The 12,666-nt window shown below is 39.8% G+C and overlaps 2 protein-coding genes across 2 annotated transcripts; one reads left to right on the top strand and one right to left on the bottom strand.

Annotated features, from left to right (window-relative positions):
• The first annotated feature begins 3,291 nt into the window (after window positions 1-3,291).
• On the top strand, window positions 3,292-5,644 carry LOC116179039. The gene is made up of 2 exons (XM_031498740.1): window positions 3,292-3,341; window positions 3,420-5,644. Exons 1-2 carry the CDS (start codon window positions 3,339-3,341, stop codon window positions 5,517-5,519), a joined length of 2,103 nt encoding a protein of 700 aa, XP_031354600.1. The 5' UTR covers window positions 3,292-3,338; the 3' UTR covers window positions 5,520-5,644.
• On the bottom strand, window positions 5,528-6,409 carry LOC116179040. The gene is made up of 2 exons (XM_031498741.1): window positions 6,360-6,409; window positions 5,528-6,313 (listed from the first exon to the last, which is right to left on the bottom strand). The coding sequence occupies exons 1-2, from the start codon at window positions 6,363-6,365 to the stop codon at window positions 5,633-5,635; spliced, it is 687 nt and encodes a 228-aa protein (XP_031354601.1). The 5' UTR covers window positions 6,366-6,409; the 3' UTR covers window positions 5,528-5,632.
• Window positions 6,410-12,666: the final 6,257 nt, after the last annotated feature.

Raw genomic sequence — 12,666 nt, 5'->3', positions numbered from 1 at the left:
TGTAGGACAGAGAAACAAACCGATTTCTTGTTCTAAAATCATTCTTAAACCCTCTCTATCTCTCCAATTCCCCACACTCCCTTTTTCTTACATTCTTTTATCCCATTGCCCCATTGTTTCTTTGTATTTGGTACCTTAGATATTTAATTTCTTTTACCTCTTCTGTTCGTTCTCCCTTCATTTCCATTCGCCCTTTTGATACCACTCCCCTTCTCAAAACTCATCCTCGCCTTTTATACATTTAGCTCCATTCCCATCCTTTCTCAATACTCATGCTCATACTCATGCTTCCCATTATTTGCTTCATCTGTTCCGATGATCACTGCGTCGTTCCTGCATGCCAGAGACCATATCTTCCTTCTTCCCACTACGATCTCTTCACCTTGGGCCTATCACTCTTTTCTTTTTTCTCTTCCTTCCCTTCAGTTATTTGGTTCCACGTTATTGCTTTTTTAAATAATCTCCTTTATAGTATTCCACTCCTCGGTATTTCCTCCTATTTCTTCTCCTTGTACCTCTAGTTTCCCTCTATGCAGCGTCACCGTGTTGTTTATCCATAACTGTATCTCTTTCGTCTTTGCGTGTTTTCATTTCTTATCTTCCCTTTTAGACTCAACTCTATCGATTGGTGATCCGATTCTATCCTTTTTCCTATCTTAAATTCATCTATTTCTTCCAGCATTTCTCATTTCCTATTGTGTAATCAATTACTGATCTCTTTCGTGAATTTCTCTTCATATTTTCGTTTAAAATTCTCCAACCTCTTTTTTCTGATAATTCCACTTCTCCCTCTTTGTTGCGCTTTTTATTTTCTATCTTGTGTTCCTTTTACCATCCCTACCATCTTTCCTTTAATTCCAGTTTTGGGATTAAAATGTCCCCCAAGTAATAGCCCCTCTTCTTCCTGTCATCTACCCTATTTTCTATTTTATTTTTGAGGTCCTTTATTCCTTCTCTGTTGTATATTGCTATCACTCTCATTTTCATTCACTTCACTTCCACTCGACTAACCTGTATTCCGTCCTCCTCTTTTGTTTCATCCCCCTTATCCCTTTTTTACTTCTGTTAATATACTTCCTTTTGCTCGTTCCTATTTCTTTGGGATCATGTTCTTTATTTTCTCTTAATTATGTTCTTCTATCCATAATTCTACCATTCCCACGACATCATATCCTTTCACAAACTTCCCATAACTACCCCCGATTCATTCCAGAATATGATTTTTATGTTGCTTCTCTTTTGTTTAGTTTTTTTCTCTTTTCTTTTGTTGTTTGTGTCTGTACTCCTCTGCCCCTCTATCTTTTCCATTGCTGTTCATTCCTACCTCCAAACCGCACCTTTTCCTCTCCTGTTCTGTTCCTCTCTGTTCGCACTAATCCTTTTTCTTTGGAACTCTTTGGAATTCTTCTACCACTAGTTTCCTATATCCCCATCTTACTTTCTTGCACTTTCCTCTATCCCTTTCCGCAACCTATCTAATTTCATGAAGCGAAACCAGGCCTTTTTTTGCTACCCTCCAGAAGCTATATTCTCCTAGTAGCTCTGGTGTCTGGATAGACGTCCCTTGTTTGGCTTCGTCGTGGGTGACGAGCTGGAAGGGAAAAATTTCATGCGTCCGACACGGATACTGAAAAACTTAATAAACCCAATAAACCAGAGGAAGCGTCCCATTATACCCTTCAAACTCTGCTGTAGGTCACCGAGCCTCAACAGTCGACACACCAAACCACGAAAACGCATCTCCGGGACCGAATAACCTCAACATCCAAACCAACCACCTCCGTGATCTAACTCGCACCCAGAGGCCAACTGCTCGAGCTAACTCCGGTCAGGTGGGCAAACGGGTCGGCGAAGAGGAAAAGAAGCAAAGGTCAAATGACTCAACACCGACCCAACCGCCGACAAAGAAAGACAGACCTCAGCCCCAACCAAACGTAGGTGCCAGTATGGCCGAAGCATCCCGCAGTCGTAGATACGCTCTGGGTAGGCTAACGGCGTACCAAGCGGATATGGTACAAAAACACCTGGGTCTTGATCAGCATCGATTCGTTCTAAAAGGCGCCTAAAACTAGACTCTCCACAACTAAAAACTAAGGGAGATGGGTAGTAATATATGGCCGATTCTAAATCTCACTAGATGAAAATCCCTAGAAAAGTCACTAGAATTGAGTGGTTCTGAACTGCGGTAGCGAGGTTTGCGCCTGTGCTACCGTGAATGTCAAGGGATCGAGGTTTGTGCTCGAGATAAAGTATCGGAGGTTTCCGTCCGAGCTAAAGTAATTCGGTTCGCGCCTGAGTCATGGGTTCTTGTCGATGGTAGTGTATACGGCCGATTCTAAATCACACTAGATAAAAATCCCTAGAAAAGTTACTAGGATTGAGTGGTTCTGAACTGCGCTACCGAGGTTTGCGCCTGAGCTACCGCGCTAGTATTCAATGTGAACGTTAATAATATAATGAAGCTGGATAATTTTTGTAAATTTTGAGTGCATTTCCTTGAAAACTAAAGGAGCAGCTACCACCCTCTGCCTCTGTCCATCTATAGAATTAAAAAAATTGTATAAGAACAGTTTCCACTTTCGAGGTGTGAAATGCACTCAAAATCAATAAAAATTATCCAGCCTCATTATATTAATAACGTTCACATTGAATACTAGCGCTGTAGCTCAGGCGTAAACCTCGCTAGCGCAGTTCAGAACCACTCAATTCTAGTGACTTTTCTAGGGATTTTCATCTAGTGTGATTTAGAATCGGCCGTACACCGTGTCACTATGCACTAGGAAAATAGGAAGCAGTAACACCCTTGAACTCGTATGAGTTAAAGGGAAAACAAGTGTTTTATAGTCCGGACTTATATCCCTGTGGGCCTCTGAAAAATGCAAACATTTTCAAAACTCGGATTCTGTTGTCACTGCTGTAAGGAAGTGGTTAGCCTTAGCCGGTTCTGATTTTTACCGGTACGCCATGCATGCTCTTGTTCACCGTTGACAAAAGTGCATGGTGGTAATTATGTGGAAAAAGAACAGTCTGTAACAAAATCCAACCCCGCCGTCATGAGTGCCAAATGCTGAACAAAATTTGCTAATTTTTGGTTTTGGTTTGAGATTAGAAATAATCGCTGAAATGTTTTTTACTAAACAAATAAAGAATTAGGTCCCATTTTTTAGGTCATAATAGTCGATTAATGGGAGCAAATAAATACAAACTCATGATTTGTGCAACACAACATTATTCTTGGGTACTTGTGCAAATGTAGCAATTTTAATATAATTACTCACTTCGCTATTTACATTGCTTGTCAAACAGTTCGTAGTTTTTAAGTGTTACACATCTTAGATATGGTAAGCAATTTTAGAATGATTTTAGATGTTAAGGGTCGGACCCTGTTGGTAAACTTTAAAAATGTCCTTTAATTTTAGGTCACGGTAATACTAGTCGCAGTCGCAATAGCAATTGCTTTCCATCATACCAGCGGCTTTCATTTTGAAGACCACCCTGACCACTTCAGAGATTCGCCCGCCCAATATTTTGATGAAAATTCGGATATAGTGGGTGGCGTTTTAACGCATGCACACCTCCACGCATTAAAGAAGCAAGCCAAACTTCGACGTTTTGCCAAACGAGCCAAATTGAAATCTCACCTCCTCTTTCCATTACTCTTGTCACCGACCCCGCAAGAGTTTGTCGATGACGATATTATTTACGAGGAGCACTCCGATGGCGAGCCGCACCCAAATGACGAGCACCACACCGACTATGCTTCTCCCGGGCCATACCAAGGTGACACGCCGGTCTCTGCGTGGAGCGACGGTCCATACTACGACTATTTCAGGGATGCAGAACCAACGCATCACACGAAAAAGCTGTTCCATGGCAATCCCCACGGGTATCCGGTGGTTTTTCATAACTACGGACCGCCTCCGCACCTTCACGAAGACTTTTCTTCACATTCCGAAAGCCAGCAGTTTTACCACCCCCCTTCTCATAACGCTCCGCATCCGCATCCAAACTCTAATAAGCAAAACACGCTGATACTAGTACCATCAACTGGGGGCACTTTCCAGATATCCCAAGTAGCAGGGAACAACAACGGAATCACTCAATCCCAGGCGGCGCGTGCTGTACACGAAACTCTACTTGCTCCAAATCCTTCCTTGGTAGCGCCCAGCACGTTTCCTTTACGCGGAAATCGAGAATATTGGAGAGCAGCCGCCGAGCCAGACCAGGACAACGTCGGGCCAAGCAAACGGAATAAACGCCAATTAAACGAGTATTTTTACGGGTTCAATCCGTTCCAGCAAGCGCCGTGCCCACATCAGGCGGGCTACGACCCCATTGTGGGCGCTCCCAACGTTGTAAGCGTCAGTCGCAACAGGAAGATCTGGCAAATTCCCGGGCCAGACGAGGCCGACATCAGCGTGGTAATAAAACGTTCCGCGAATAAAAGAAAGAAGCGATCACTTCCGTTCTTGAGACTTCTACTCGACCCTAACGCGCAGATCGACGTGCCCAAGACGTTCGCGCGGATGGGGGCGATAGCTAGGCACTCGGTCGAGAGCAAACACCAGCCCGTCTATCATGTAACGAACGCCATTGGATCCGTAAGGGACATGTTCATGTCCACCTTGAGAGTACCACCGCAAGATTTATTTGTGCCTTCTCAGTACAGCATCGTTGAGAAAAAGCACGACAGTAGGAGGGCTGTACCAAACGAAAGCGATGTGTACAATAAGCTAGGAGGTATGTTGCGCGACAGTATTCGGTCAGCGGAAGATGTGGCGGTGCATGCCGGAGATTTTTTGCACAGCGCCCGAAAAGTTGTGTCAACCTCAAAACATGTAGTACCTCGCTTGGTGGTATCCAGTTTACGTGTACCAGCGTTCCAGCACAAACTGCATCTACCCATCGTGTTAACATCAAGAAGTCACCATGAAAATGCCGAGGCTCGGCACCATTCGGAAACAGACCCCAACTTTGTAGGTGTTAATCACGTAATGGAAACGTTGGGGATAGGACGCAAAGATTCTAGACATGCCGAGGACATTTCCGAAACCTTAGAAGCGTTGGATGGTGCTCAAAGAGCTGTTGGAGCTAGATCTCTCAAGGAGTTTTTGACCCACCTGAAAAATACCAAACCTCATGGATTGAAAAGAAGCGTTGACGAGTCCACCGGCCAAAAACCAGTACTACTACAAGGGGTCACGCGTGTTTTTCTAGCCAATCCGGACGCCGACCTCGAAATGAGAGACAAGCGCCAAGTGGGCGAGCCATTCCTTGGCGCAATTAATCCGGAAATGTTTCAGCGGCTGTTCAACGCGTCGCTCGACTCAGTGCGGCAAAAAATTTCGCCACCTTTCCACGATGGGCACCTTGACGAGGAAGATGTCGACCATCGAGTAGGAATCGGAATGGAAATGGGAGGAGCGCTCATTGAGCCTTTTATGGGAAAACTGGACATGGATGAAATCTACGCGTACCCTTACGAAGATTCTTATGACGATGAATACGAGTATTGGTAAAAGCAGGTTATTTATTTCCTCAAAATTGTTCATCCTGATCTAAAATGTAATATACGTTAAAACAAACCCTTAATTCCTAAGTTATCACAGTTAGTTAAAGCCCAGAGTTAAGTTCACTTCCTAAATAAATCGAAGAATGGCTTGAAGAAGTTGTCAAACCCCTTATTTACCCTCTTCACGATTTTGGAAGGATTAAAGTTAGTTACATCCTTCGAATTTTGATATCGATCCAGCGCAACATCATCATGGTCGTCTTCATTGACCGGTTTTTCGTCCTCATAATCGTTTGATTCGGTCGAAGGTTCTTCAACCTGGGCCGGTTCAGACACGGTGTCTTGAGGTTTGGGTTTATTATTATTGCTACCAAATAATCCCAAATTGGGCCAACTAAATAGACCGAGACCGAAAGGACCGTCTTTATTAACATTCGACTGGTAGTGAGGACCAAACAATCCGCCTCCATGGTGGTGATTGCCGGGAAACCCGCCACCATGTTGATGATGGCCGGGCAACCCGCCACCATGTTGATGATGGCCGGGGAATCCACCGCCGTTGTGAATTCCTTGGGGTTTAATTGGGTAGTAACCACCATCGCAATCCGTTAGGAACGTGTTGAATACGTTAATATAGGAATAATGCCAGTCAAAGAACGTTCTCCCATGACCGTTTTGGCACGGCTTTTTTTTCTTGCGATGATGAAGGCGTCCTTCCTCGTTTAAATCATTATAATTATCTTCTATTGGGACAGCGACAAAGTTCTCTAAGTAAAATATGAACACCATCACGAAAATCACCTAAAACAAATTGTCAATAACAAAATGCAATAATGAACCAATCTACCTTCATCGTTGCACTTGATACACAAACAAATCGTTGGTAACGGTTCCACTTACGAATGAAGAAAGCATTCCGTGAGCAATGAAAGTGAGAGTAAACGGTTATATAAAACGGAATTTTAACGTAGTGCGGCTAGCCATATTGGGTAATACGTGGGTGCTTCCCATGTTTTTTCTGGTACGCGTAAGTTTCCTTTTTTTTAGTTTATCAACCTTTCGCATCGACTGTAATGAGACTAACAAATGCCGTGTCAAGTGTAATTACATCACGCGATAATTGTAGGCAAAAAAATTCCCAAAAAAGGTCCTTGCACCAATTTTTGTTTATTATATATTATACTAATTACATTTTTTTTTTATTTTAAACGACGTACCATAAGCCAAGTAATAACGAATTAGTGTTTTGGTACCTATACATTATTATTATTACTGGTACAAATTGGGTCGCCTGAATGGAGGTTGATCCAATTTTAATAATCACTACAACATTATGTTGCTTAGTTGCTATTCACATTTCATTCGGACCTGTTCGGAAAAAAATTACGAGAGGAAAGGAGCTCAAATATTTTTCCGGCACGTTTTTGGAATGTTGTATGAGGAACTATCTCAAATCTTTTAGTGTTTAAGATACACGTCCCAGGAGTTTATAAAAAACATTCCCTAAGACCTCAACAGAGTCTTAAAGAGCCCGTAAGTCCTAGGTTCGCTTCTATTTTTTAGCGTTTTTTCCAACTCATGTTAGACGGTGCTATTATGGCGACTTTCTCCGTCCGTTCGTCTGGCCGATAGTTTTCAGGATATTTAGATCGTTATTTTTGAATTCTTTTTGAATAGCTCTGGCATTTGAACCAAGAAAAATCTTGAAGATTAATGCGCGCATGCGTAGACTGCGCAATGTCATCTTTCTTATTTATAGAGATATTTTTTTGAAATTTTAACCACAGATGCTACTAAGCAAACATGTAGCATACTTATAACGGGCGATCAAAAACGAGTTGTTGTCGAGTCGCCTTTGGAACTTCAAGTTAAATACGATTTCCCACGTAAACAAAAATTCCAAAGGTGACTCGACAGCAAATCATTTTTGATCGCATAGTATAGGTACTTCCTGTATAAGGAGCGCAAGCATTTTCCTTTGCCTTCCTCAATTCATGGAAAATGCACTAAAGTTAGATTTGCCCCCTATAAAGTTTCCTAAATATGGCGTTTTTGATTGTTGGTTTTAAAATCGTGGGGAGATATTTAAAAACTAAGTTAAATTATTCAAGAAATTGGATTGTCCATGGAAATTGCTTTTGATAAATATCACTCAACATGTTTATCTATGAATTTTGAACTTCTTTTGATTTTTTATAAACATATACATATTTCGGAATCAGGATTTTTGTCTCTTTTAGATGACCTCATTTCCATCATCTAAAAGAACAGAAAGAGTTCCCTAAAGAAAGTCTTTTGAGTTTTTACATATCTCCCCGAATAACGATTTTAAAACCAAAAATCAAGAACGTCAATTATGCTATTTTTCGCCATATTTAGGAAATTTTAGAGATGGTGTAAATTTTTTTTATTGGTTTTATGTAGGCATAACTTTTTGTCGCTTAAACCAACTCTCTATCTATGCTAATAAGCGCCCGAGATATCTGTACTTACCACGAAATTTTGAACCGAATCGGTCCAAGAGTTTGGGCAATTGTGTTCAAGGACGGGCAGAGGGACACCATCAACTTCTCTATACGGCTTTGCTCTGTCGCTTAATAAAAATCCTAGATACGGGCAACCTCTGTAATAAAAGATTTTTGTTAAAGAATTTTAAGAAACAAAATGATTACAAAACAAACGCGGTATAGGCGAGACGCCCGAGGAGGCGTAAATAAAAAACAGCAAAGGCGACAAAGATCAGATGCAAACTACAAGATAATTACGATTATGTCGACGGAGGAGGAAAGGGTTGTGAAGTAGGCAACCTACCTCTGCGCAAGGCTCAAATGAGGTTTAGAAAAGGGAGAAGAAAGATAGGCTAATACATACACTGGTGAAAAAATAGATAGGAAAAGGAAAAAAAATAGGATGGCAATTAATTCGAATTAAAGTGAATCAATTTGAATTAGCGTGAATTGACTTGAATTAACGTGAATTAACATTAATTTACATGAATTATTTTGAATTAACGGAATTAATTTATTAATAATATAATATTAATTAACTATTCTACACGAGGAGCAAAGAAAATAAAAACTCCCTATTTAGATCTAAAAATAACAGTCGGCAGGGTGGATTTATACAATATCGTTCCTGATTGTAGCAAACCTTACAATTGTTCAAATTTAAAAGTGTCGTTAAGGCCCACTTATTAAGCCATTCTTTTTATAAAGTAAACTGAACATTTACATACGCCTATGGAGAACTATTCAATAATTTTAATGATATTTATTTATTTCATTGTTTGTTTACTTTACTTTTGTGTACCTGTGTAGTAGTATACTCTTTAGTCATTTACTTTTACCTTTACTTGTTAATATTTGATCTCTGTTTTGTCTCTTTTTAACTAAAATTTTAAATTGTTTATAATGTAGATTATTCAGTTTCAGCCTCATGGTTTGACTAGCTTTTATTTATTGGGAATTTTAAACTGTTTTTAATTGTATATTATTCTTTTTTATCTATGCATTGTACTAATTTATTATCTACTATATTTACTGACGTGTCAAAACCTATATACAGACAAATAAAGATTGATTGATTGATTGAATAATTAGAATTAGCACGAATTAGAACAAGAGAGGGATAATTAATAAATAAACAAATAAATAAATCAATAAATAAATAAATAAATAAATAGACTGGAGGACAGAGCTCGCTAATAATAATATGCAAATTTCTAACATTCTAACCTGAAAACGTTTAAGTAGATACAGGAACCAGTAAAAAGGGCTAATGACCTGAGAAGTTGATGCCCTCTAAACAAAAAAAAAAAAACATGGAAAGTGAAGACGGCTTGTTCGCTTTATTATTAACGAGCGACAAAAAGCGAGTTCATGATTTTTGACTTTCTGTCTTCCGCTCGTCCGTCCCTCCGTCTGTGTCTACATGATAAGTCGCGAACGGTTTTCAAATTTTCAATTCTGGTTTTAGTAATAGGAAGACAATGGTCAAGGGGTTAACTGATTAAATTTTTTGTCAATACCTGTCAAACGCTCGTTGTCTATATTGGTTCAGTTTATTTTGCACTGCATTGTGGAATTAGGAATATGATCTCATGATTCATCGAAGGTATAATTTCAATTAGAGTTCTTGATATATCTTTTGATAGATATGCTATTTAAAATCAATTTTGAAGATGTGGACGCCAAACTAAACTATATCGAAATCTTAATTACAATTTACCAAATATGCATTTTAGAGGAAAATTCTATAATAAATAGTGACATCATTTGTGAAAGGCGATCTCCATTATTAAGTAGAATTCCAAAATTTCACCGAAAGTATTGTGTATTTCTCAGAGCCAAAATTTACAAATTGAAAGATGTCAATTAAAATCTTGTTATGGTCTTGCTGGCGCCATTATACCTATTTGACAGTCAGTTGATAAATGTATCTGACAGAGAAGGTTGTCAATCATATAAGCCTAACTGAAACTTGAAGAAACAGCTCTAAAGGATCCAGAATATTGGTCAGAACTTAAAATTTATACACAACTTATCTCCTATACAGGGTTTGTGTAAAAAGAATCGGGAAAAGCTTTATAAAAGTAGATTTATCTTAACTACTAAATATAAACATTCTTTAAAGTTCGCCTCTCAACACACTTTTGCCAGAGTTTTTTTCACGACTCGAAGGCTTCTTGGTAAGCGGATTCAGAAAGGTCCGTCAGGGTACGCGTTCAAACCTCTTTGACGACACTGGTCCCATGGTGTTATCCTTTCAGGAAGGATTTTACTTTAGGGAATAGAAAAAAGGCTGCCGAGGCCCAAGGCTGGACTGTAGGAAGTCGTCGCGATGCCGTTTTGCGTCAAATAATCGCTCAACTTGGAGCAGGTGTGGCTGGGTACACTGTCGTGCTGCAGTGTCCCATTGCCAGCGATACCTGGTCTTACGCGGTTAACCCTTCCCTTCAGTCTTCTAGGTAAAAAGGCCGTTTACTGTCTGCCCTCCTATCCCCCAGGTACAAAATCGTAGTGGACAACCTCCTTGCCATCGAAGAACACGATTAGCATGGCTTTCACTCTGGATGTGCTCATTCGAGCCTTTTTTGAACGAGGTGATGCCGTATTCAAAAGCCCACCTGTGATTACGTTTTCCAAAAAGCCGTGATCTTCTTCAACGCGTCACAAGCAGACACTTGCCTCTGCTTTTGGTCGTCCCCGTCAAGACTTTGGTGACGATTTTGGCGCAGATCTTCCGCGTCGCCAAATTTTCCGTGATAATGACGGTCATCTTGTCAATACCAATTAGATCTGCGTTCATGCGCACACTTAACAGACGATGGTCTGAATTCAGAACATCACGCACACGGCACAAGTTGCCCTTATCGTCGGTTCTTGACGTCGACGGCCGTCCAGCGTGGGGACGGACAACTGACGGTTGGCACGTTTCGAAAGTCAGCGGACCAACTCGGAGCAAGCGCGCTGCGACGTACACTCACGCCAAAAAAAATCGTTCCCGATACTTTTTATACAAACCCTGTACATCTCTAACACACAAAAAGCCTTTTAAATCTTTTAATATAAACGTTAAGGTTCTAGAGGTCGGTCTTTATGTTTGAGTAAAATTTATCCGATTTAATTTATTTAGACAGAAATGGCGGTTTCGTCAGATAAGTTTAGTTAGAACATGAAAAATTGGTCCTAAGGGAGTTTTAACTGTCTACATTCTACGACTCTCCTAACAAGGAATCCTCTATACATTTTGTATTATAGTCCGGCACCTTAAAAATGATATTTGCAGAACCTTTGAAACCCTTGAGGAGCTATCCAGAACTGTAACCATCACAAGAAGTAGGTACTTAGTATTTGTTGGTAACATTTAGTGTTAGGGAAATTTCTGTGAAAAAGCGATACCTATCTAGGCAGCTGGAAAAGTATTGATTTTTTGCAGGTATGTAACGGTTATGTATCACTTGTTACATCCCGTTTACATCGAGTTTATAACAAGAATTCGAGTGTAAATATTATGTGCTAATTGGCTGCTATTTTTTACCTTTATTTGTTTCTCTTTTTTTCCCCTCAATTTTTTGACCATAAAACATAACAGGGGGTATGTAACGTATATCTACTATTGGTAATATCCCATGCCCATTGTGCCTTTTCAGTCCTCTTTGGGCTTACAATCACAATGCTAAAAAGAGAAACTTAAATACCATACGTGGATTCTGGTGACCCTAAACCAAATCAAAATTTTCGTAATGTTTTCAGGTTGAAATACGATACTTGTATAATAAATGAGGTGATAAAGGTATCACAAGCTGCGGCTAGTTAAATTAATTAAATGGTACGAGCACAAAATTTTTTTGCTAACAAATTAGCATCAATTTTTTGTATAGGTACGTGTCAATCGATTATAATTGGCAATGGTAAACAAACAAAACTTTAATGCAATTCCTTTGTCCTACTACGATACAAACCTAACTAGTATTATAACTATACTTCATTTAAATGTTAAATAATACCAGAAAAACCGTGTAAGAATGTAACAATGCACCCGTTGACACGTAATGGCTCTTAAGAAAACCAGAGTAACACACATTCGCCCGACATTGACCCCAAATTTCACTTGGAAAAACCTTTTGCAAAACATCCCAACTTCTATGCCCACATGACCCCAATAATGCACGTACGGACTGTCGGCGTTAAAAATAGTGGTCCTCGGATACTTCAAATGTAGCACAGGTTACCAATACACTTCTCACCATTTTCTAAATGGGAACGAGCTCTAATTGAACGAAACATTTTCTGGTACATGTGCTGCAGTTGTTGTATGCCAAAATCATTTTGCATATTTTTTCCAAAACTGTACGCGCGTAGGATTTCGCTGTACGTGTACAATTTTTTTTAAGATATATGTAAAACACCTAACCTGGAAAGCGTAAAGGTCGCAATTGCATAAGTGTGCTAATAAGCAAATATTAAATCTCTTTTTTAGCCCAAATGATTCATTTAGCTTATCGGAGCCCCAACGTCTAATCTTATTTTACGTAACTGCTCGCTATCGCACACGTTAAAGGTGCAGTTGGCAAAACCATAACATAAGCGCGATATTGACATAAAAAATCATTTCTATTCAAATCGCTGGAGCATTCATTTTCAAACACCTCC

The sequence above is a fragment of the Photinus pyralis genome, unplaced genomic scaffold, assembly GCF_008802855.1.
Source record: "Photinus pyralis isolate 1611_PpyrPB1 unplaced genomic scaffold, Ppyr1.3 Ppyr1.4_LG8, whole genome shotgun sequence".
In the NCBI taxonomy this organism is placed as follows: Eukaryota; Metazoa; Arthropoda; class Insecta; order Coleoptera; family Lampyridae; genus Photinus; species Photinus pyralis.
This window is presented reverse-complemented; position numbering and strand designations above follow the sequence as displayed.